Source organism: Balaenoptera physalus (assembly GCF_965194825.1).
Source record: "Balaenoptera physalus genome assembly, chromosome: 4".
Taxonomy (NCBI): Eukaryota; Metazoa; Chordata; class Mammalia; order Artiodactyla; family Balaenopteridae; genus Balaenoptera; species Balaenoptera physalus.
The window spans coordinates 116,868,563-116,896,369 of NC_138891.1; the positions used below are offsets into that span (position 1 = coordinate 116,868,563).

The 27,807-nt window shown below is 36.3% G+C and overlaps 1 protein-coding gene across 6 annotated transcripts in view; it reads right to left on the bottom strand.

Moving 5' to 3' along the window:
• Positions 1–8: 8 nt before the first annotated feature.
• LIPI (lipase I) overlaps positions 9–27,807 on the bottom strand; it is a 100,104-nt gene continuing 72,305 nt past the window's right edge. For all 6 annotated transcript variants that reach the window (XM_082460479.1, XM_082460480.1, XM_082460478.1 and 3 more), the window contains one exon: positions 9–27,757. In XM_082460479.1, coding sequence (XP_082316605.1) covers positions 27,670–27,757 — 88 coding nt within the window. In that variant the 3' untranslated portion in view covers positions 9–27,669. The remainder of the gene's footprint in view (positions 27,758–27,807) is intronic.

Below are 27,807 nucleotides of genomic sequence, written 5' to 3' on the forward strand. Positions count from 1 at the left end.
TAGCAAGCTTTATTTAAAACACCAGTTAAGTCAGAACCACCACACAGGGAATAAAATTGAATATTAAACGATTTTACCAACAATAACAAAAGTTTCTCTTGCATGATAGAATTTAGTATTTACTAAGGAAAGTATAAAATAAGATGCCTTTAAGAATTCATCTACCAGACACAGTGTGGAAAAAAGGGGACCCTCTTGCACTGTTGGTGGGAATGTAAATTGATACAGCCACTATGGAGAACAGTATGGAGGTTCCTTAAAAAACTAAAAATAGAACTACCATATGACCCAGCAATCCCACTATTGGGCATATACCCTGAGAAAATCATTCAAAATTCAAAAGAGTCATGCACCACAATGTTCATTGCAGCTCTATTTACAATAGCCAGGACATGACAGCAACCTAAGTGTCCATCGACAGATGAATGGATAAAGAAGATGTGGCACATATATACAATGGAATATTACTCAGCCATAGAAAGAAACGAAATTGAGTTATTTGTAGTGAGGTGAATGGACCTAGAGTCTGTCATACAGAGTGAAGTCAGTCAGAAAGAGAAAAACAAATACCGTGTGCTAACACATATATATGGAATCTATAAAAAAAAAAAAATGTTTCTGAAGAACCTAGGGGCAGGACAGGAATAAAGACACAGACATAGAGAATGGACTTGAGGACATGGGGAGGGGGAAGGGTAAGCTGGGATGAAGTGAGAGAGTGGCATGGACATATATACACTACCAAATGTAAAATAGATAGCTAGTGGGAAGCAGCCACATAGCACAGGGAGATCAGCTCTGTACTTTGTGACCACCTAGAAGGGTGGGATAGGGAGGGTGGGAGGGAGATGCAAGAGGGAGGGGATATGGGGATATATGTATATGTACAGCTGATTCACTCTGTTATAGAGCAGAAACTAACACACCATTGTAAAGCAATTATACTCCAATAAAGATGTGGAAAAAAAAAATTTGTCTACCAAACTTAAGAAGTGCATACACTGGCCAATAAATAAATAAAAAGCAAAATGAATATTAGTCAACAACAAATTACATTTATTACCTTTATATTAATAATATGTTGAACATTATTAAGCATTAACATTTCATTCTTTGAGCCAAAACATACTTAACATCCACCACACACAGCACTGATATACTATTAAGAAAATAAAAACTTACCATCTTCCAGTTCCTTCTAAAGCCTTTATTTGTTATTTCATGCAATAATTACAATAAATCTATGAGGTATACACTGACTTTACCATTTTACAGAGAAGGGAATTGAGTTATACAGAGTAAGTTGTAATGACATCCATATAATCAGTGGCATAGTTGAGACCTGAAGTCATCAACTAGTAGAGTTTAATTTATGAAAGAAGTACAAATGATGGTTAAAAGCATGGGCTCTGGATTCAAATTCTAGCTCATCCCCCTTAGCAGCCGTGTGATTTGGGGGAAAGTTCCCTTACCTCTCTATGTCTCGTTAGTTTTACCTATGCATCAATCTGTGCCTCTTTCGTGAGCTGGTGAGTATTATACTAGTTGGTGCTTATAGAACGCTTAGTGCCTGGCTCTTGATAAAGATTAGCCATCTTGTACCATTTTCTTTACCTTGAATAGTTCATGGCCTCATAGAAATCAATGTCAATATGGATAAATGCTTATAAAGGCAACAGGAAGAAATATAAAACCATATAAACAACTCCATTTTACTGGAAAGCATATTTGAAATCTATGTTAAATTGAGAAGGGGAAGGGAAAGCCTCTAAGGATGAGCTCATAATGGGGGATCAGTGACTGGAAACTGATTAGGCTTGTCTAGAACATTCTCTTGGAGACCCTGAGACTTAAAAGTTTTGACAAAGGAGAAAAGATGATTGAATAGTGTTGGGAAAAGACATTTCTGAAGCCAGCAGATATGATAATTCAATAACAAGAAAGACAAATGCAGTAAAGGGAAACAATATAACATTATTTAATAAGTAATAACGTTATCAGGTATCAGTAATGTCTGTCCACAGCTGAGCAGACCCTTACAGCTTGGATGAAATTGATTGTCTTTAAATGCAACTTTTAAGATTTAAAAATCTATTGTCAGTGAGTAAAGTGGGGATTACCATCAACACCTTTACCTCTAGTGGGTTCTCAGATCACATTACAATGTAACTCTCTTTTATCACATTCCAGACATTCCTTCTTCCTCCTGAAAACATCTTCTTTGAAGATTGTGGCATCTCTACACCTTTTATGTCTGTCATCCATAGACCATCAGCCTCTTGCTTAGTCTTCCATTTAATCCTGAATTCTGTTTATCCTATGTCACATGCCCTCTCCCCCAATGCAGGTTCTTGACTGTATTCTTAGCACTGACTGTGGTTACTTGGCTCTGTTACCCACTCCATTCCCCGAGCTACATCTTCAAGTATTTCTTTCTGAACTTCATCTCTAAGCACCTAGGATCAATTTCTTGCTTTCCAACTATACTTTCCCAGTGCTCCAAGTATCCCCTATGACCTCTTCTACTCTTGCTTTTCATTACACAGATGCCAAATTCATTGATCCCTCCAATTTATCACATTTTTTTGCTTATTCCAAGCCTTTATGTGTCCCTGCAATCTGTATATTTCCTCAGGAATTATGGCCCCACGGTGTATTTATGACAGTAGACCCTATGTTAGGCACTGTAAAAATAAGAAGAAATCCTGGCCCCTGCCTATAAGAAGCTAGTTTCCAGCCTAAAATACTGACAAGAAAGTAAAATGCAGAATGGTAAGTCTCCAGAAGCTGATGAGCACATACCCAATTCAGATTGGGAATATCAAGGAAAACTTCTTGAAAGTGCTGTTAACGTGCTGTGACCAGAAGAAAAAACAAAAAAATTAGAAATAAATAGAAATAGAGGATTATATGGATATGAGTGTAGAGAAAGGACATCCCTGTAGGCCAAGGAAGCTTGGAGATGAGAGAAGGCATGAGAACATATAGGAAAGTTCATTAGCTCAATATGGTTGAAGAAAATGGTATGAAAGGAAAAGCAGGAGAGAAAGCTATAAAGAGAATTATATTTTATCACAATAGGGTCTATATAAAACGCTAAGCTATTTGGACTTCTTCCTTGTGGCTACAGGAAGACCTAGAAGAACTTGATGTAAAAGAATGGCACGCTTAGATGTGTGTCTTAGAGCACTCACACAGCAGTGTGGAAGACTTAGAGAGGAGACAAAACTTCCAACGACATGAGATTCTGAAATCAGGTACCATCAGTGGAGATAGAAGGAAAGGGTTATAGAGGTTAAAGAGTTGGAAGAGATGGGCTATGGAGGACAAGTGTGCATTGGAGTAGAGGAAAAGATGCTGAGTATGACCCATGGCTAGAGGTGGATGACCCAGTGGCTGGTGGTAGCTTTCACAAAAGATTGAGAAGTAATAACCAGAGAAGTAAGGAGAAAATTATTGGAGTGTTATATTTCCTTCTTAGTAGAAACCTAAGTAAAACTTATAATCAAATACTTGATCTTTTAACTGATCTCTACTTATATTGCTCCTGAATTAACACACATTTCAGTCTGAAAAACTGCTCAACACTTTTGGCTGGCAGGTTTGCTATTATACCCAGGTATTTTTGCTAACACCAGCTGAGGTATAGGTTTACCAAGGGTGCCTAACCTGTTCTCTACCACATATACCGTGTTTTATCATTGTATGTACAAGATTAAATATTATGAGCATCAATAACATGAGTATAAATTTAGTTATGAATACTGTGAAGATTAAATTGATGCTTTTTCAGTGGCTGTCACATCTTAGATGCTGAGTTTGCAGTATGTGTTTCTAATAAACAGAATAATTAAACAAACTATCTGATTCATGGTTGTCTGTAGGGGAGAGACTTTAATATTGCCCTGAAACTTAGAAAACAAAGGACCATCAGAGGAGTGAAAGGTGATCCAGAGTCTGTACAACTTTAGCATAAAACACAGTTCACCTGAGTCAAACATTATTGCTTTAGGGAACTACACTTTTTAGTCAATATCCAAAATTTATAATTTCAAAAATAAGGCATTGGTCTGGGACAATTACCATTGCATTTATGAAAAAATGGAGAAATCTTCCCAAGTGTAGAAATTCTAATGATTTCCTTCATCAACTGTTTCCAAATGCAAGCCTATGGAAAGCATATGTTCGGGTTATTTGGAAGGACATGCAAAAGTAATACATATCCTCAGCTCCCCAACCCAGAAATCTAGGAGAAAGGCTAAAATCCTGCCCAATCATAGATAGATATCTCTATGTTATAGTGTTGTCAGTAAAGGCTTCTAACAATGCCTCATGGTTACACCAGATTTGATAATTAAAATGACTGAAAGACTCTCATAAATGGTTCTTATTATTCACATCACATATTAAAATAATATTTCCCAAACTAAATATTGTCTTTCATGAAAAATAGCCAGAAAATCATGACCCAAGCTTAGTCCATAATAACTGCAGAAGCATTCAAGGCATACCAATGCCTCCTGTGTTGAGAGATTAACAAGAAATTACATGTTGTTATAATGTAAAATTTTATCTCATTTGATAACAGGTGATCTTCATTATGCAGCAATAGAGAATTCTAGGACTTATGAGATTCCAGTTTCTCAGGAAGCTGACATTTCAAGAGGAAGCCATAAGGGAAGGAAGAATGTCAACCCTCATTTCAGGTAATCAGAATTTAGCAAATATCCTTCCTTTGTTGAAGTCGCAATGGGCACTTCAATGCTATCATTAATTCTTTCATTATTAGATAATACTATGGGAACTTCATGGGAAATAGGCACTATAGCTCCATCACAAATAGAAACAAGGTCTTTTTTATGATAAGAACCCCCATAAAAGCACAGTTGCAAGATCACAACTCCTAGATAATTATTACCTCTACAGATCATGAATTGTCTGATCATCTTTCCTGTATCTTCACTTGTTCCCATTTGATTCCATCATTCTATCAGTTGTTACAGAAGCATCTTACATTAACTTCCCAACTACTGCTTCGTATAATGTCACCTTGCCATCTTGAGCAACAAAATATAGGGCCCACTGAATGAGGTGATGTAGACTCTGGCCTGTACAGTCTTGCTTATATATGGCACCATTTTCTACCAACACCAAGGGCAGCCATACCTACAACCATCTAGAGAACACTGAAATGGGAGAGTCCATAGATCAAAAGGCAATAATAAAGGGTTAGTGTAAGATAAAGAGGCTACCTAGACTCCTGCTTAATCCAAATCTGAATAGATTCAAAATGCTGGTGCTATTCATGCCTGTTCAACAGTTCCAAATCTATTGATTTTTCTGGGCTACACCTTCCACTGCTAAAATTACTAAATGTATAGAAAATACTACTGAATGTTGATAACCTTGTTTTGTGCCTTTGAGTGCCCTTATCTATAGTTGTGTGTTTCAGTGATCTAACTTGGGTTTAGACCCTAAACTTTACTTGCCTTGATGAGGTAAAGTTGTTAAGATTCTGCTTATTTATTGATTCTTATTATTATCAACACTTGATTTACTGAATTCAACAGTGAGAATAACAAATAAATACGTCCTGTAACCTGGACGCATCTTAACCAGGCATGTTCCTTGGTCGTGCTATGTACAAAAGCGTGTGGAGATAGATGACCTGCAATGCTGCATTTGTTGCCTGTGAAACCAATGGGAAATGCAGGCTACTGAGGTTTACTTATGCAAGGCGTATTTCCCACCAGCAGTCTTGGGAAGCTTTACCCACAGCCCATATATCTTTTGATATGTGGGTTACCTCTAAGGGAGAAAAACTGAACACAAGCGTCAACTTTACATAGAGCTGGACCTGTCCCAGAGCTTTTGCATAAATTTGCTTATTAAGCAACTGTTGTACGTCAGCACATTCACACTATCAAACTTGAAAACAAGAGACCAAATTGTATATTTAGTATTCTGTAAAATTTGATAAAAATATTTTTAAGCTTATACTCTTACAAATGCTGTTATTAGATTTTTATGGCATATTAGGATATGCCAATTAGGAGATTACTTTCAATTTAGTTTAACCAGCCCCCTGCAGGTGGGCTAATTAGTTATACATCACAATTATATTGGTGGCCATGGGTCTCACAAGAAGGTCCCAAGAGTGTTATTTCACCTACAAGGGCATGAATGAAGAGACTTAATGAAAATCAATCATTACAAAGGAAGAACTGTGGTAGCCTAGCTTTTCACTTGTAAAATCCAATTAATTTTACCATTTAATATTTTAACCTGGCAGGCATTCCTCTTATAAACATGTAAGAATAGTAGAACTTGAAACTTGCTAAAAATCCAACTATAAATGTCCTATACACTTTGACGGAGGTAGCTGTTTGGAGTTGAGCTTTTGCCAACTAGACACCCCTAGAAAATCTGGGGGGGGGAATTTTCAGGAAGTCATCACACCCCCTAAACATCAAGGTTCTTGCTTTTAACATAAATATAAATAAGTTATCCACTATCAGTCACTTTCAAGAGTCCAGTAAGTAGTCTTTACTGCTCGTTGCACTGGCATGATATACATAAACAGATGGTCCATATTCTGTGGTACATTCAGAAAGTTCTACCTGGTAAAGTCAAGTTTCGAAGTTACCTTCCATCTGATATTTTTCTTATACAAATTTGTCCACTTAAAGGCCTATTTCTATTTTTTTCTCATTTTCACCTCCACCCCATCGTTTGTCTCCTGCCCGTACCTCATGATCAGTGCCCTGTAGCATTATTTCTGGAAATGCTTCAACATAAAGTTATTAGATATAGAAAAAAAGCACTTTGCCAAACTTTGTTTTATTCATGGATATCTTTACCTACTCATCTATAGATAACTATTTATAGGTTCCATATGCTATTTATATACAGTTTAGAAGAATTTTCTTCAAAATCAAAAGTTTTACATAATTTAAATTATATGCTATTGTAACTATACAGTGCTTCCACTTGTATTTCAAAATTTAGAAATTGAAGGAATCAATGTCCAGGTGCATAGGATTTATAATACAAGAACAAAGGTTGCTACAGAAAGCTGTCTGCCTTATATATGTGTCTAATGACTGTTTATATGATCTTGTATATACCAGTAACTCTGGAGACCTGGACTGGTCAATAATTATATTAAACAAAAGAAAGAAATGTTGCTCAAATTTCAACAACCAGCCAAACTGAGTAGGTTAACCCTTTGAATTAAACAGACACTAGACAGCCTTTACAAATTAAACATTTTCACTGTTTTAAAAAATTATATAACCATCAGAGTAAGAGGAAAAGAATGAAATAATCTACTTTAACTTTTTAAATTGTATTAACCAGAGTGCTTATATCCTAACTTCATTAGTGTCCTTTGGGTTTAAAAAGAAATCTTTCTTTGAAAATTCACACAAATAAACTAATGTTGGCATTTATTTGAGGTACTCTTTAACCTTGCGGACAACATTTTGAGAACTCATTAGCCACATATCACCATAATACAGGCTAGTAATACACGGAAATAATGAGTTCATTGTAAAGTTTAAATCAGTGATAGCGTGATCAGGAATTTCCGTTAACCTAAAATGCATAATTAGCTCTAGAGGTGGAATGAAAGACAAAAATCACTTCACATATTAGTAAAAAACGAATTAGAACATAACTTTATAAACCACTACTGTTCCTTGGGTATTAAGAATCAGTGAAATCTATAATTAGGGAACATTAAGGAAAGGTTAAAGATGAGAATAGATGCAATCTATCTATAGGAAACCTTAACTGTTTAGGTTAATGAAATGTCTACTAATTAGCAAGTTCACAGGAACCTAACTTTTATTTTATAAATGCCATAATAGAAAGTATTAGAGCTCCATGCACACACCTGTGTCCCAACTAGGTTACTGCACAGTGCTACCTCTTTCAAACTTCTATTCATTCCCCCCCCTCCCCGCCCCGCAATGATCTGGATGCTATTAAGTATCACACATTTCTGGAAATTCTTCATGAAGTAGAAATTTCATTTAATGATATGGAATTGAAGATGTTGAGAAACAGTAGAAACTTCCTATTTTTTAGAAAAAAGGATTGTTGAATTTTCAACGTTTCATTAACATAATGTTATAAGATGCGATATTTCCTTATTTTCCTTTGTCATTTCTAATGTTGACCAAAACTATTCCTTTCATTCAAAGATGAGAATTTTACCCATAAAAATCCAGTTTAAACTGGAAAACAGAAGGCTAGAATCAAATCGTATATGAGGGATTGATTGTATAATAAGTAGCAGGGCCAAAAACAAAGACAAAACCAGAATATTATCAGAATCAATGATTACCACAACACCAGTTCCACTTCTATACCATGAAGTTAACCACTTATCCACAGAAAAACCATCACTGAAGGCAGATTTTTTTGGTGAAAGTTGATTATTGTTGTCCTTGCCTGCATCAACTAAAATGATACCTGCAAATAATACCTTTTATCACTGTTCTTACTTTCAAATGTATGGGTATATCTGATTAGCTGAGCCTAAATTTTATATGCACATCTGCCTACATGGGATATTGGAACTTCAAGCCTTGATTCTGTTTACAGAGGGATTTACAACTTGGAAATTTCTTTAAATATAGAGAGGTCTTTTCAAAATATGATGTACAAAAGTTTAAATTACAACGATGTGGTAGTAGCTCATACCTGACTAACTCAAATGCAGAGGAAAAAATATAAACTCAGATCAAAACATTTGAAAGACATTTGATATCATAGAATGAAAAAGTAAATAGGTAGAGATATCAGAGTATGAAAGAAGATGACAGCATTAGTTAAGTTTGCATTAATTCAGTTTTGTATCTGATGACACTCTGCAGTCTCTGAAGAACTGGATGACTATATGAAGCAGTAAAGTTTTTCTAACTTGAGGAATAAGTAATAAGTACCGAGTTCCAGGCTAAAAGAAAAGAAGGGCTGGGAAATTGAGTGGGGTGGGAGAGAATCCCATACAATTGAAAGTCACAGAGGAGAATGTCACAGATAGTGAAGATCTGAACTATGCAAATAAACACCATTCAGATTATGGGTGACCCCTAAATTACACACCCATAGATGAAACTCCATTAGACCCCAGCAGAAAGCAATAGCTGGGGAATTAGAGCAGAGATTTCAATTACTACCCACCACAAAGGAATGAAAATTTGATGTTTGAGTACAGATAGATGCATAATACTAGAAGAAGGTCACTCTTCAAAGGAAAATAACAGAACCCAGAGTCTCTACACTGTATCAACCACAAAATCTAGTATATTATTAAAAATAGCTAGACATAAAAAGAAACAGGAAAATATGACACATTAAAAAAAGCAGACAATGGAAAGAGACGTTGAGATGGAGTACATGTTGGAATTTGAAGACAAGGACTTTAAATTAGCTATTATAAGTATGTTCAAGATTAAAGGAACGGGTGGTCATACATATGAATATATGGGGAATTTCAGGTGAGAAATAAAAACGGAGAAATGAGGAAATAGAAATTCTAAAACTGAGAAATACAATATCTGATATGAAAATTTTACTTGATAGGCTTACCAGAGATGGCAGAAGACAATATCAGTAAACTTGAAGACAGGTCAAGAGAAATTTTCCAATATGAAGAATACAGAGGAAAATATACCAATTAAATTCTGCAATGGAATATAATTTCTCTAAATTGACTGGAATGTTCATTGTCACATCATATGCCTTTTTCATCACTTTAATCCAGTGATTTTCAAACCACAGTAGATTTGCTTAAAATTTTTAAAATATCTGTAAGAGCTGAATTAGTGTCTTAAGGAGTAACACCCAGACTTCTAATTTTTTTTGTTGTCAACTCCCCAGTGATTCCACTGTGCAATCTGGCTCTGCCTTATTCAAACATATGTACTTCATTAATTTTCTCCAAACTCAATTTTCTTTTATATGTGAAAGCCAGTTTTGACTATAAACATGACCACTTAGTTACTTTGCAACTACAGTATATCCATTTATTTAACCAATATTTATTGACAACTGACTATATTTTCAGTTGCATGCTAGACTCAGGAGTGTAGCTGAAAATTACCCAGGTAATTTTGCTGTTTGTTTGAAGACAGAAAGAGAAGTACACTCGGTCTAGAATCAAAAATGAATGTAAAGTTCCAACAACAGAACTACATTATTCTATGAAATTCCCAACTGCTTTTAAAATTTAGGCTGAAATTCTGCTAATACACAGGAAATTACTATACCATGTCATATAGAAATGGTTTAATTTTTAGGTTAATAATCTTCAGGTGTTAAAAATGTACTGTCAATGCCTTTTTAAAATATTTAATTTATAAGTACTTCTCTTGGAGTTTGCTTGTCTGATCTTCAAGTGTTAAAAATGTACTATCAATGCCTTTTTAAAATATTTAATTTATAAGTACTTCTCTTGGAGTTTGCTTGTCTAAAAATCCTTCAGTCATAAATTGATAAATAAGTTTATCTAATTACATTCAATTCATAAAATGCTGATTAATGGGGCACAAGGCTTTGAATGATAAAATAGAGATAAATTTTAAAAAGCTAGCCAAGTTCATAACATACATAATATATATATTTTAAACTATTGTCATTAATTCTCTTCATCTTTAATCAGATTTGTTCTAATAGTTTGAGACTAAAGTGGACTGTAGTGATTAGAGTAAATGCTTTATTATGTACAGATGAAAATTTTTCAATGCAATTTTACATGATATTTTGCTGATATACTATCCAAGTTCCCACATAATTTATATTTTAAGGTTTCACTTTTAGTTTTTCCAAAGAGTTTAATGAGTTTCTTCCCTGATATAAAGTAAGTTTAATGAAGCCCAAAATGCATTGAAATATTTATATTTTAGATTGAAAATTGATGAGTTACTATGATTTTTATCATCGGGAGGTAAAATGTAGATTTTTAAATCTTACTAGTTTAAATAAATTCCACTCTATCTCACATAAAGATTAGCTGTGTATATGGTATCAGTATTTAGGGGTAAAGAACATAGTTGCTCTATGTTTACATCTGGCTTGACAGGTGTGTAATGTTTCCCATCATTTTTTAAATTTATGAAGGCAAGTGTCACTTTATACTAGAAAGTTATTTTCTGCTGGTGACAAGGCTGAGAATTGCTGTAAATTGCCACCAAATGGATGACAGTGGCTGATGCATGTACATGTCATGTGCACAGCCACTAGACGGCAAAATTTAATTGTCACTTCACATTCCCCTTCATCTTCTCCCCAGAATTGCATCTAGGTTCCAAGGACCACGGAGGGGTTTTCTGTATTGTTGAGATTTTGCAGTGGGTGGGAAGTAGCACCAAAGTTAACCATCAAGATAGACTTACTCTTATTGGGTCTTTAGTCATTTGTCCATGAAGATCACTGCTGTGTCCACTTTGTTCCAAGGACAACCGTAAGACCTCTTCAGATCTGCCAGGTCTGTGGAACACATATTTCTGATATCAGGTCCACAGGCTCATGATGAAGCTCCCTTGTCATTCCACCTGCTGCACAAAGTGCACTAATTTGACTAAGCACCTCACTTTTTTCTTGAGAGCAATGTCCAGGATAGGGTCACAGAGAGGCTTCTCAGGCCGATCTGATTCCACCACAGTGCAGACATTTCTCCTGCTCCTACAGGAGCTGGTACAGGGGAACTTTAGGATCTTGTTTTTAACCACTCTTCTTGGATTCTCCAAATCCATTTCCAACAGTCACCCCCCAATACCAGTTTCAATCTGAAGTGAGGAGAGGTTCTCACCATCAATTTCTAAGCTATCTTAGAAATTGCTATCTGTGCTTCTTCTCCTCTGTCTTTTCTCTTCCCTACCCACAGCCTAACCTAGGGGATCAAGGGGAAGACAACTTCTCTACATCTGTGATCCCAAAATATTTGGGTCCTGACCTAGGCTTTAAAACCTAACAGCCTGACAAAAAGTTGACTGGTTTGTTTTTTTGCCCTAGGCAGTGTCATCCATATTCAAATAAAAAACATATAAATTTATAATTATACCACATCACCCGACAACTGGTCTTTGTAGTTTATTCTGTCTCTTATTTTATGATTTTTTTTAAATACATAGTTAAACAAATTTTAAAAGGGTATAAATAGTGACATAATTTAGTTTCCTCTCAATGAACGGATGTTTTATCTGGAGTCCTAGAGCAATACCCAGACTCTTTCAAGAGTGCTTAGTTGTATCAAATTCTTTTTAATTAATTAATTAATTAATTTTTTAATCTATTTTGTTTTTGGCTTGTGTTGGGTCTTTATTGCTACACGCTGGGTTTCTCTAGTTGTGGCGAGCGGGGGCTACTCTTCATTGCGGTGTGCAGGCTTCTCATTGCGGTGACTTCTCTTGTTGCGGAGCACAGGATCTAGGCACACAGGCTTCAGTAGTTGTGGTGCGCAGGCCCTAGAGAGCATGGGCTTCAGTAGTTGCAGCGTGCGGGCTCAGTAGTTGTGGCTCACGGGCCTAGTTGCTCCGCAGCATGTGGGATCTTCCCAGACCAGGGCTCGAACCCGTGTCCCCTGCATTGGCAGGCAGATTCCTAACCACTGTGCCACCAGGAAAGCCCCTGGTATTAAATTCTAAAGACCATCTACAATGTCCACTTGCAACCCAAAAAAAGGCAAATTAAGGGGAAGAATAGTTCTTCACTAATTAAAAAAGAAATGTTCATATACGTATACATAAAGCTGATTCACTTTGCTGTACAGTACAAACTAACACAACACTGTAAAGCAACTATACTCCAGTAAAAATTAATTAGAAAAACAAAAGAAACTTTCAAAACTCACAAACCAGTGAGTATAGTTGAACAATTAAAGATCTATCAGGAAAGAAAAAACAATTCTTTCCTGCCCCTTTACACTTTAATTCCGTATGTAAACCAGGCTTATTTCACAGTTTGTATTAACCCCAGGAACTGTGCTGACTTGTGAGTGTTATCTTGGAAATTTGTGAGGCAAATCTAGTTACTGGGAACCAAGCTGGGTAAAGAGGGAAGGGCCTAGCTCTGACATAAAGTCCACACAAGGAGTGGGTCACATGCTATTAGACAGACACCCCCAGCCCCCTTCAGGGTTTGGTAAAGAAGGTCCTCGCTACTGGGAGATAATACAGATTCAACTATTTCAATTACATTCAAGGTAAATGGATTGGCAATGGTGTCTAAGATGAAAGAGTATATTACCCACAAAAGGACATTTAGAATAGTCAGTACTTGAAATTCAGAAAGAGATTAGGCCTTTAGGTTGAGTGAAACTTGCAAGAAAAGCGGAGATCCAGTTTTAGAATAAAATTAGGCCCTAGGAAGGTTTATAATTGAAAAATTTAGAAGAAGCCAAAGCAGAAGGCTGTCTGCTGGGGCTTTCAGGCAGTGAGAATGACTGGACTACTAAGCCAATTACCAAAACAGGAGCTCAGGAATATGGATTCTGAGGGGCCAGAAACTTACTTGCCAGATTATCGAGGTAATTATGAGGTAGACAGTGGTAGAGAGAAAGAACATGAGTCTGGAAATAAATGGGGTAACCTAAGATCTTAATTGGAAAACTCCATAACTGTCAGAGGTGATGCAGAAATAAAACTTTGAATGTGAGCTCTTTTAATCCCCAGGATTGATTCTAGAGACAAGGAGAGGGATATAGGCTACAGATAAGTGTGTGTTAGTGGCAGGGGATGAGACTGTGGATAGGAGAGGGGTATTGGGTTGGCCAGAAAGTTCGTTTGGTTAACGAATATGTTGTTCAATAAAGTTCTTGGTGAAAATGAAAAATGTGTCTTTTATTTTTACTTCACACCAAATGAACTTTTTGGCCAACCCAATGTTAAGGCTGAAAACCGGATGCAGTCTTTAAACTACGCAGGGGCATTTGGCCTTTGCTGCTCCCTGCCAGCAGCTGCCAGTAGTTCTCAATCATAATCACTTGGAGGCTGTGAAACCACAGTTGGCTGGGAGAGTTTCCAATTCCATAAGAAACCCAAATTGGAGCAAGAGAGGGTAAGGTGGACATTTATAACACTGTGGGCTGCTCCTGGAAAGAACATTGACTTTGAGAGAGGTAACTGTTCAGCTTAGGACAGGGGCAGACAGACAGGGAGAGATGCTGACGCAGATGATCTGAGCCATACACCAAGACATCTTACAATTTACTCTTTATCAATATATCCAAATGGCATTGTGTCTTTAGACGCTTTAAGAGGTTAAAAATTAGAAACATACATCCAATGACGTTCATTTGCCCTTGGGTAATATATCAGTCTGGATGCTTCCAGCTTGCCCTTGCTGGGTTAGAATTTTGGATAGCTCAGAGGAGAATTTCACCTTTGATCACATGAAATTTTAATGCATTCAACTCAGCCACTGACCTACTGTTGACATTTAAAAGATACAACCTACATAAACCCATCTTTCTACATGAGACAGTTCAGCTCTTGTTTTCCTTGGATTTTAAATATTTTTCATAGTAGTAATGCAAAACAACATGCATAACGCAAAAAGCTGCTTGAATGCTTTGTATTGTTTTATCATTATTTAGTTATGTGGATTAAAGTAACCTTAAAATTTCAAGGATTGACTATAGATTGAGGAACAATTCATGTTAAAATGCTGCCCTCTTGTGACAATGTGTTGTGTGTTTTACGGGTAAAACGACCTTATACCCTTTAGAATCCAACTCATAATAGTATTAAAAAGAAATAAAACCTGAACGTATTTTGAGATATTTTAATAATATTTTGCATATATGGAAATTTTGGATAATGGATAGTTCTGATTAGATAGATGTTCCAGGGAGATGAAGGTTTAAACTTCTCTCGTTATTTAATTTACTTAATGGATATATTTCTAACATTTATAAACCACTTTTCTGTTTCTTTTAAAAAAATTAGTTAAATTTCATTATAGATCAAGGTGTCAGTGGCACATATCATAGAACTTAACAGCTTAAGTTGTCATCTATGTTACTGTAACTATGAATATCACCTCCAGATTGAAGAATCAGTTAATCAGTAAACATCAGTAATGGAATGATGACTAGTACATATCTTCTGGCTTTCAAATGCTCTTGGTCTAATGTAGGAGAGAGATGATATAAATAAACAATTGCAAAGAAAGACTGTAATGTTTTGTGATATCAATTTTGGGGGTTCTTTTTTATTTCCAGTATTTTCTGAGGTCTTCTTCCCCAGTTCTAGGAGCAAAGCTATTCTGGTCTCACTGATTTAGAGAAATAGCAAAGAAGAAGGAAGAATTTCATGGAAAGGAATAAAAACCTGCAATTCTTTCTGTCTTTTGACTTCTAGAAGCCTGAGCCTTAGGGACAATTTAGAAGCATCATGCAACTGGTGGAGAGAAGTATTTTGCTGAGTGAGAAAGACTTGTATACATGTGAAAGAAGAAAGCTTGTCCCCAGATAAGGAAAAAATCCACTGTCCATACCTCTACACTCTCTCCCCATGGTTGAGATGAGGGGAAAGGAGGGGCCCCTTGATGAACAGTAGAGATCTAGGAGCAGTTCTCTAGAAATATCCCAGGAGATGTAAAGGTCCCAGAAAGAAAACAGCAACAAGGGTGTCTAGGCGGAAGGAGCCAAGGGGAGACTCATGGAGGATTTTTGCACTCCAAGTACGATAAAGCAGCAGAAGTGAGCTTGTTGTCCTAAATGTGTCATGCAGGAATGGACGAAGGAGAGGCCAGCAGCAGACTGTGTGGACAGATGGCCAAACACTAAATGCCTAACCACCTCCATCCCCCATGCTCTGGGTCTGCTCACCAAGGCTATATGCTCTGCCACCCCGATGCCATCTTCAGGACTACGGCATCATTCTTCTAGCTCCTGGGAGTGTTGACAGCTGACTCCTTGCAATAATGCCCCCAGATGAATAAAATGATCTCATCCAAGTTCACAGCCCCTTTTCAGGGACAGTCCATATCCAAAGACTGGTCCTGTGGACATAAAAGGCGTGGCTTCTTTACCCTGATTTAGAAGAATTTTTAGACCCCTCAGAGTCAAAAGACGAGTAAAATAATTTTATCAAAGACTTAATAATCAATCCTAATAGTGTAACATCAAAATTGCAATTAAACATGGCACTACGTGATTACTTAAAATGAATAGTTTAACTCCAGGTACGAGATATCTGGGATATACAAGAAATTGGTAATAGTTTTGTCTCTACAGCAGGGAACTCTGGATCTATGTCCTTTTAGTGCATTTTTATTCTGTATCATATTGAGAGAGAAACCCTTAAACAAGCAATAGGAAATTCCCTGTAACACTATATACAGATTCCAAAAGTTCTGTAACTCAGACAACTTAGACAGGAAAACTATGGCCTACAAAACCCTGTAAGATAACTTTAAAGAGGGCTTAATTGATTAAAAAAAAGATATTTATGTAAAAAAATACATCTGAAGAGTTTGGGTAAATTGTTTCATGAAAAGTGAGAATTTCTATATCAGCATATCATCTTACATAATATGTATAATTAATAAATTTTATAAGTAGATGTTTGACTTTTATCCACAGCGTAACTTCTATATTCAATTTATACGTTCAAGTTTGCTCACATGAAAAACTGGATCTTCTCAATGGGAAAATTTGGGAGATCTCTAATACCCTCCCTTTCCCCACCCAGGGACATAAGTAGATACATATAGTTATTAGTCAGTGATTTTTTTCCTAGGAAGAAAGAGAAAATAAAAATAACATTTAAGACACTTACCATGATCTCTTAAAAAAAAAAAACTGAGCAAACAAAAAATACCCTTATTCTGCCTTATTCTGGAGAAGGAATTGCCAAGATGTGATGCAATTTGGGCCTAGAGAGTATTGATCTAACTCATTTTGGACCTCTATGTTTGGCAGGCATGGATTTTCAAACCATCACTACTAGTAGTACTTCAAATAGCAGGTCCCATTCAGATTTTATCTCTATTATGTAGATCAATTAAATCTGCCATGTTCTTCAAGTCCCTGCTATTGCCAGAAAGAAAGACTATAATATGGTCTTTCAAAATAAAACCCATACAGTTTTCAGGTGGATGGTATATAGCAATCCTTAATTGTTTCTCTTATGTTTTTACTCACTCCATTTGAGGACATTTAACAGAACTCCAACTGGGTTTTCCCTTTGGAACTCAAAAGGGGTCGCAGCATGTATTAGAGAGGGGATGAAGAAAATTATGTCACGTTAGAGGGCCACATCTACACAACACATGAACTTTTCCTTTGCTCTTTCCAGGCTGTTGTGACAAAACTCCAATGAATCACTGTGCTGAATCCCTCCATCTTTTATTTCCCTTGCTTACCTAACATCTCCTTTTATTATTCCTACCTCGGTATGTTCAGGGCTCCAGCAGAGGGGTTGGTAATGTCCTCTGCAATAAGGCATATGAGAGATATGTCTTTTTAATAACACAAGTATGCTCATGCCCTATTGTTACCTGATAATCTTAAATAATTCCTGACTAGAATAACTCCTTTTCTATGACATACAAAACTTCATATAATCTGACCCAGCTGTATAACATCTGTTCTCCCTTCTTGCCTCATACTCTACAACTGTACCAAGCTACATTCTCCTCTATAGGTCTCTCTTTGCATGAGCTAATCCCTGAACATCCATCAGGAACCAACTTAATCATCAGTCAAGCCTTCCCTAACCTCCACTGCAGCTGATACTCAGCGTCTGCTCCACACCAGCCCTCGGAGTAATCATTATTTCCGCAATAATCACAGGGTATGACAACGTATGTTTAACCAGGTCGCTTTTCTAATAGAATATAACTTCCTTGAGTCTAGGAATTCAAATTTCTCCCTTTTTATATTCCAAATACCTAGCATACTTGAGGAAGCCTCGTTGTTAAGTACACAGTAACCTCACTCCTTTCAAGGAGATGCATGAGGAACTCTTGAATGTTTACAAATATTTTAAAGCTGCAAAAGTAAGTCTTCAGAGATACACTCTCTAAAAAATGTTTCAGGAGATAGCTAGCACAAAATTGAAGGAGATGAACAAAGTTGGAGGACTGACATTATCCAACTGTAAGACTTACTCTAAAGCTACAGTAATCAAGATGGTGCAGCAAAAGGATAGCCAACTAGATTGATGGAACAGAACAGACACCCCAGAAACAGACCCACATAAATACAGGATAAAGGAGCAAAGGCAGTACAGGGAGCAAAGGTCACTTTTTCAACAACAGTGCTGGAACAATCGGACATCAATATACGAAAGAATGAATTTAGACAAAGACCCTACCCTTCACAAAAATTAACTCAAAATGGATCATGGACCTAAATGTAAAATGCAAAGCTATTAAACTCCTAGAAGATAACATAGAAGAAAACCTAGATGACCTTTATCATGGCCATTGCTTCTTAGATAAGACAACTCCAAAAGTATGATCCATGAAAACAGTAATTGATAAGCCGGACTTCATTAAAATTAAAAACTCTGCTCTTCAACAGACAATGCCAAGAGAATGAGAAAATAAACCACAGACTGGGAGAAACACATCTGATAAAGGACTTATACAAAATATACAAAGAACTCTTAAAACTCAACAATAAGAAAATAAACAACCCTATTGAAAAATGGGAAAAAAACCCAAACCTTAACAGACACCTCACCAAAGAAGATATAAGGATGACGAATAAGCATGTTAAAAAATGCTCAACCTCATATGTCATCAGGGAAATGTAAATCAAAACGAAAGTTAGATCCTACTGTACATCTATTAGAATGGCCCACATCCAGGACACTGATAGCACCAAATGCTGGTGGGGATGTGTAGCCACAGGAACTCTCATTCGTTGCTGGTAGCAACGCAAATTGGTACAGCACTTTGGAAGACAGTCTGATGGTTTCTTATAAAGCTAAACACACTCTTACCATATGATCTGACAATTCTGCTCCTTGATATTTACTCAAAGGAACTGAAAACTTATGTCTACACAAAAACCTACACGTGGATGTTTACAACAGTTTTATTCATAATCGCCAAAACTTGGAAGCAACCAAGATGTCCTTCAGTAGGTGAATGGATAAATAAACTGTGATCTATCCAGATAATGGAATATTTTTTCAGCACTAAAAAGAAATGAGTTACCAAGCTATGAAAACACATGGAGGAAACTTAAATGCATATTACTAAGTGAAAAAGCCAATCTGAAAAGGCTACATACTGTATGATTCCAACTATATGGCATTCTGTAAAAGTACAACTATGGAATTTATCCAAACCCATAGAATATACAACGCTAAGAATGAACCATAATGTAAGCTACAGGCTTTGGGTGACTATGATGTGTCAGTGTAGATTCAGCAACTACAGTGTAGATTCAGCACATGTTCCACTCCATGGGGAATGTTGGTAATGTGGGCGGCTCTGTTAGTATGTGAGCAGGGGGCATATGGGAAATCTCTGTACCTTCCTCTCAACTTTGCTGTGAAGCTTAAACTGCTCTTTTAAAAAGTCTTAATAAAATAAAATTTTCAAGCAATATTCAAATTGAGACCCTTTGGCTCACAAGCAAGCCAAATGGGCAGCTTCCAATGACGTCAGAGCACAGTCTTACCCTGACATATAATGCCCATGCATCATGGCTGCTCTGTAACTCCTGAAGTAGCTGACACCAATGACCAGTGTCCTGCTTCTGGTCTCTACCATACATAACGATAACAGTTATAACAATTACTATATCTCTGTGAATTCTGTCATCATGTTCTAGACATTATAATTATTTAATCCGCACACCAACCCTGTGAAGAAAGTATAATTAATACCACCACTTCTCAGCTAAGGAAATGGAGACACAGGTGCTTAAGTAGTCAGGTGAAAAGCACCCAGATGGGAAGTGGCAGATCCAAGATCTGAACTCAGGAAGACTATTGCCCAGGCTTGGATTCGAAACCACTCTCCAGCACCACATCCTCCAGCAGAGTCAGAACCCCAGACACTCTGATTCTGTGAAATGCATTCAGAAATGCTTAAGACATGAAGTCCTGAGGGATGACCAATTTCCTTCTGTAGCTTATTTTGCAAGATGAGATTTCAGGGAGAAAATATAGTGACAGTGATAGAGACATTGTATTGTTTTCCCCTATACATGTATTCATCACAGTGTTTTATGCCTAAACACGTAGTTTGCATGTTCATTCCACACTTAAAAATAGATGCACTCAATCTGGTAAAACCCAGAGGAAGTGGGCAGAGTATATTTACAATCTTGATAAAATGTTTCAAAAATAACCCCATTCCCAGGCTCTTTTGGATCAGATGCAGAGCCACCCATGGACTAGATTCCTTAGCTTTAGCTTGGTAGCCTTGAATGTGGGTGTTCCATGTTGAGTTTAACTTTGATCGCTCCTAAACCATAGCAGTTGGTACATACAGGACTCTACAGAGTTCTCACTGATTTAGGTGTTCTGATATTCTGGCAGTTCTCACCATGAAGGGATCGTGTTTCATGGGCATTTCTGTTGAGATTCTCTTTTTTTTTTAATCAGAAACCAATTCCTCTTGCCCCACCTACATTTGAAAATTTACCATTGAATTCATTTATTCTAATCTCTTTTTCTTTTTTGTCTATCAATTTTACAGCAGAAACTAATCGCTACACTATTACAACTAGAAATGATGACTGGCGTTATTTGTACGTCACCTCACAATATATTGTTATTTTTTTCTTAATACTATAAAGTTAATATCTCATAGTTATTACAATTATTACTATTTAGAGTGGTACTAAATAAAATCAAGTTCATGTTAATCTTCTAGACTCAGAAATTAATTTTTAATACCATTTCAGAATATGATAGCACATTAAAGGCATAGTGTTATGTATTTTAAAAACTTGTTTTTCTTTTTTTAAAAAACAGGATTTTCTAGGCGGTGGTGGGGGGAATGTAGATACAATTTTGGGGTCTCTTTCGTTTCTGCCCAGTTTGCAAGCACTGACCTCCTAGTTCTTGACTGTCTTTGAGGATGTCTATAAAGAAAACTGCCTTAGAATATAAACCAGTGTCTCCTTCCGGAGCAAAGGAAAGATTTGTTTACTCTACAGTATAATACAGTTAATGTCTCCCTCTGGGGAAGAGTTCTGCACGTGAAGTGCATCAGCGTCCCTAAGCTTGGGTTGCTCTCCTGCACTGCAGTGTTCACGCATCACTTGGCCCACTTTGTGTTGCCCTGTGAGAGCTGGAGCTGTCAGAGTTGGATACTCTGCCTATGCTATTGTGAGGTTATTTTTTTCTCTGAGTCAGAAATCATATATCTTCAGCCAGCATCCATAAAACTATAGCAGAGAAATTTGTTAGCTTGCAAGTAAGGAAATGTCTCAGGAATTTCTAAGTTACTGACAAATATGATCTAAAAAATCTTTCAATGTACCCTTTTATACAGAGATACATGTTTGGAGTCAATCAGTGAAGTGGGGAGAGAGAAAGAAATTAAGAAAAATGCTCAGAGGAATAAGATTTTATGATTTTAAATTTTACTTTTACTTAGTTTTCCATTTTTCTATAATTGATAGGTTTATAAACATAAAAATCAATGTTTTATAAAAAATAATAAACTAGGTATACTATACTTTATTGCAAATGTGAAGTAGATCTCTTTTATAATTGTATTTTCAATGTTTTCTAGCTAATAATATAGGGAAGTTATTAATTTCTGTGTATTCTTTGATATCCTACCACTCTACTACATTCTTATTTGCTATGAGGGTAGTTTATTGTGTTTTGTTTGTAGACAGCATTATCATCTAATAACTTTGGAAAGGAGAACTCACAACATTGTTTGCAGATGGTGGTAATATATTTTATTGTAATATGTTATACTAAAGTATCCTATATAACATTCTTCTGTAAGATACATATTATATTTTGTTTGTTGTCTAACAATTATATATATAAAATACACAGTTTTTCTTGCTGTCATCCATGTTCTATGTATTTCAAGTTTCAGAAAGAATATTGCTTAACTTTTGCTGTATAACAAACTGTCCCAAAACAGTGTTTTAAAACAGCCACCACTTTATTTAGAGTTCATGACTTCGTGGGTTGGTTGTGTGTTTCTTCAGGTCTGGGCCAGCTCTGCCAGTCTCTGTGTCTGTGGTCAGTCCTTTCGATGGCAGTTGTTGGCTGGGGTGTTTCAGTTCTCCTCCATTTGGTGTCTCATCCTTCCAGGAGACGAGCTTGGGCATTTCCACTGAGGTCTCTGGGATCCAATGGTATCAGGTACTTTTCAGGACTCAGCTTGCGTCACATTTCGTTATTGTACCAGTGTCCAAATTAAGACATATGTTCAAGCCTACAGTGAGGGTTTGAGGGGCTTATCTACAGGAATGGTTACAGGGAGATTTGAACAAATTACGGGCCATTACTGAAGAAAAAAATTTACCACAGGTGGCAAACCATCATTGCCTGTCTATATTTGTTTCTAACAGCATAATTTTCCTGGACTTGTGGGCTCCTGATGACTGGAAAGTGAAATAATGGAGGAGAGTGTGAAAATGTTCTTGCTCTCAGAAAGTAATTACTTCCCAGTAGATAAACAACCATATACCTCTAGTTGGAAAGTGAAATGGAATCACAGAGCAAGTGGGTCAACCTCTTCCTCCTTATTCTCAGCTCAACTATCTGCCTCAGTGTCCTATTTGGCTTTGATTATTATAATTTCCTCCTGAAGTTTGGAAGATTGTGAACAGTTTTCCTAGATAGCAGAGATTTTCAAACCTAGATTCTGTGTATTTCCTTGACTCATTCAATGGGAAGGGAGATAAGGGTGAATCCAGCACTGTTGGTTGCCAGCACCCTAACACTGGGGTGTCTTTCAAATAATTTTTATTTACCATATGTGAAAGACTGTGCCTATATACAAATCTATAAATATTGATCAAGTGTTTTTTGGTACAGGCGTGGGAAAATAAGGTTGAAATAAGATAGTCCCTATGTTCAGTAACTCATTATTTAACAGAAACCGTATCTTGGCATTTAGAAGGAAAGTTTCTTGTGGGAAGTGACCCAGGTCACATGGTTCTGAGAATACATTTACTTTAATCATTAAAATAATATGTACTCTTAATAAATTCTGAGTCTCTTTGTCACTCTCTCTCTTTCTCATCCCATATCCCCCACTTAAAGAGTATTCTGCTAGGAGTAAACCCACTTTCTAGTTCTTCACTCTTCATTCATTTTGACAACGCTTATCTTGAAAAAGCTTTTTCCATAGACATTTTCCTAATTAAACATCTCTCCTACCAAGTGTTAAAGATAAACACAACACTAATAAATATTACAGAGTAAAAAATCCTTTGAAAACTTAGGACAGGTTCCACTGACAAAGTTCCAATGATTTCAAGATCTATGCCTGCAGTATACTTTTTTTTTTAACCCTCAGATTGTTTCTTTTCCCAGAGAGTTATTAAGGAAAAACCTAAAATTTATAATTCATCTGTGTTTAGAATGTTACTATTTTAGTACTTTAACAATATATGTAAAAGAACTTTTAAATTTAATTTTAAATGCAAATTATTCTTAAATACTATAATTGTCTTGACTAACATCGACTAATATTAAAATCAAATCTGGTTTTACTACATTCTTAGAAAAGAATGTAAGACAAAGATAATCTTAAATAATCTTCGTGAGGGCTCTCTGATCTCTAACCAGAACCACTTGAAACATTTTGTTCTTCTAAGTAGCCAGCAATCATTGGTGTCTGCCCACTCTTACCCAGCTAAGCCAAAAAGAAACTTAACTGCTTCATTTATTTAATTTTGCATTTATCATTCAACAGATGTTTATGGAGCCCCTGAAACAAACCAGGCATTCATCTAGACCCTGAAAATACAAAAATGTATATATAACACAAAATTCCTTACTCTCAGGAAGATCCCATTCTAGAGATGGATATGAACAAGTAAGCAAAGAGTTATAATACCCTATGCCGTAACAGAGACATGAAATAGCATCTTTGGGAAACAGAGGAGGAGGCAAAAGCGAAGGAAGGAGTGAGTTTGGGAGAGATAACAAGTTAACCATGGAAAAGGCCAAGAAAGGGCCCAAGTGTGAAGGAAGGTGCAAGGGTAAACCTGAGTTAAGAGCTGGAAGGTGCTGATGGGGATCAATAGGAAATCTGGAAGAGTTTTCAAAGGGTCCTAGTGAATCTGGGTGAATGATCTGTTGCTTTGAATCTTCAAACACTTTCTGCAATATTATGTTCCATTTAAAGCACTTTAATCATGACTGCTAGCCTACATGCAAACATTCTTCCATGTCCCTGGGAGATATATAATCCTACCCCCAGCCAAGAGCCTCACATTCCAGAAACTCAAGCCATGGTACAGAAATCCAAATTCAACTCATCAACACCATCTGCATAACCAGCTGTTCACCTCCCATATATCCTTCTTTTTTCATGTGCCACATGTTCATAGGAAAAAAGAAATTATGAATGAAAATGCTATCTGTGCACTGAGGTCCTACATTTCATAACTCCAATGTCATCCCCTAATGTCCTCTGACAATTCTGTTTATGCCACTTGGAGAGGCAGGTTATATTATCTTGGGGAAGGATTCAGGTATTTGGTAACTTTTAGCAGCGTCTTCATCCTAAGATCCTGAAAGCACAGACCAGAAAACCAGCACATGTGTCTGATGACTTGCTGGGATGTTCCCATGTAGCAAGCTTCATGGCTATTGGCAGGCACTCACTGGCCACGTCACAGTTTCTCAGGGCCAGGCTTCCCCCTTTGTCCTGTGCTTTTCATCCGGAGGATTTGACTTCCTCTTCACCCATTCACAAACATTTACAGGATGCCTAATAATACCCAATAGATAACTATCAAAACACAACAAATATATCTTTCAAGTATTGAAAGTAATAGTCTGAAGGATTTTTTTTTCTATTTCTCCCCTTAGTCACTGAAGGTGATAAAATAACATACCTGATAGGGCATTTGTAAGAACTAAATGAAATATTGCAAATCAAAGACTTAAAACACAGACTGGCATATAGTAATTACTCATTAAGTACTTGCTACTATTATTATTAGAAAAAACAGGATTAATGCATAGACCATAAATGTTATGACTTGCGACAACACTTTTATGATTACAGCTGACTGTAAGCTTACATAATTGTGCCTTGTCAATAATGGGCACACACACACAATTAAACAATTATCCAGTAAATTAGATCGGTATTGCAACTTATCTGAATGATGCAATCTTTTAAAATTGTAGTTTGTTAAAACAAACAAAATCTAGTTGCCCTTTGATTATGTCCACTTATTTCAGTCAACTATTGTGTGTAACAAAGTATGATATGTTGCTTTGTTGGTGATTTATTTTTTTAATAAGATGTTTATTATTCAGTGGAAACACAAAGAGGGCACATCAGTAAAATATGGAACATGTTATTTAGATAAATCCTCAAATTAACTTAAAAATACACTATATGTTGTTGAGAGGACTTTGAACGACAATGTTGAGTTCGAGTCTATGACCCATGCCAAGTAGGCATCCTGAAGGATAAAGAACTTAAACAGTTCATCTCTCTGTAGCTTTCTGTATCTGATCCAGAGCAGCGTGTCTTCAAAGCAGCCTGGTGTAACGCATTTTGTGCGTAACAGCTATCTGTTCCTTCTGTTGTCCTAGATAATTGCTGTAAAAATACCTGTGCTTCATCACAGTCCTTCGAACAGTTAATTTTTTTCCTCTTACTACTATTTTTGATCTATGATTTCTACAAATTTGGAAAAAAACAAAAATGATTAAAAATATTGCTTGAAGACTTGTGGATCAGAGGAGTTTACTTCCCTCACCCTCAAGACAGGCTCCAAAGCTTTCCTTTCATTGTTCATCTTTAAAAAAGTAGAGGGTATTAGGACACTGGTGAAGGTAATGCAATAGGAAAACCTATAAACATTTCATAAGTTTATATCTTCAACTTATCCGTGAAAGATTCCATCACTTATGACAAGGAAGTTTTCTTACGATGGTTACAGGGCCCTAATTTAATACGCTGTGGGACAAGTCGGGTACTGTTTCTCTGCTACCCAGAGGCCCTAAGCAGTCACAAATACTGGAGCAGGATTTCTGCCCCTAGGAACATACCTCTGATGCATTTTATTTAATTTTAAATGTCACAAACTGAGATTCAAAATTTCTGGGGATATCTGACAAACTACTTGAGGGGGATTGGAAAAGTGAAATTACATAAGTGTTCGTGGTTTTGTTTAAGAATGTGGGAAGTTTGTGAGCAAATGCCTAAGTGACAGAGAGGAGAGAGAAGGTATCTATTGCTTGGAGTCAGAGGCCTGTAGAGTGAAGGGCTGAGGCAGAAACTGAAGGAGCTATTTTTAAGAAGGACTGACAGACAGTAGAGGTGCAGGCAGCACTGCTTAAATCCCTAAGCAAAATGTGAAGAGCCTTCTACTTGTTTCTGCCTGGAACACACATATAATATACATCAAGGGTCTTACACATCAGTGTTTTCCAGGTAGGCACCAATAATGGTCCCAATTCACCTTCAAATGTCATTATACAAAGGTCATCATTGTGGAGCTAATGAGTGATAGAAGGTATTATGAGATGAACTTTTTCCCCCCAAAATTCATATGCTAAATCCCTAACTCCCAGTACCTCAGAATGTGAATATATTTAGAGACAGGGTCTTTAAAGAGGTGATTAAATTAAAATGAGTCCATTAGAGTGGGCCATAATCATATAAGGACACAACTACCCAATCCTGGGTAAATTAGTTAACATTTCTTTGCCTCTATTTCTTCATCAGTAGAGATAACAAGGCCAATCTCATAGGGCTTTTGTAGGGATTAAATGAATTGATGTATATAAAGTATCAAACTATGCCAAGAATACAGTGATGTATGTAAGCGTTAGCTGTTATTATTTTTATTATTATTATCACTATGGGCAGACACTAGTCAAAGTGTTGAATCAATCTTCACAAAAATTCTTAGGTAACTGCAACATGGTGAGGTAAATTTTGTTACTCAAGATCACACCATTAGTAAATGGCAGACCCCAGATCTGACATTAAGGATTTCAGGCCCATAGATTATTGTCCTCCACAGAAACAAAGCCTTTATTTACAAAGCATTACAAAATGCCAAATAGCTCACTAAACAGAAGGTGTATTTATGTTTACAAGATTTACATTAATCCAAGTGAATTCTCAAAATGATAAATTTACAGATTTTTAAAAAATTCATTTATTACTGCATTCTGAGTGGAGAATGATACTATTTAGACAGTGTTGAAGCAATAAGCTTCTCTCTTTTTCTAAAGACATATTATCTATTAATACTAAGTAATTAAGGGAAACATTCAATGAGAAACATTTGATTAAGGTAAACAGAAATAAATAGCTTTTAAAATATATTCAGAATGCTTTAGCATATGCATTTTAAAATATTCTATATTTTTGATTCTTAAAAATTTATTCAAGAAGTAGAAATATCTGAATTTCAGATTGAACAATGCATTCTGAAAGAAATACTAATTGCGTTGTTTCCATTTACAAGTTCTTTAATTCACAAACAAGTTGTTATATTTGATAGAAGAAGGCATTTTATATTTCATTTGGTGCGCACGTATTTGGACTGAGAAATATTTCCTCACTTTCTTTAAGTACAAAATTATAAGTGCATAGTGGTGGTCTGTGAAAGAGAAAAAGAGAGAGAAAAAATAACAATTAGTAAAACAGAAA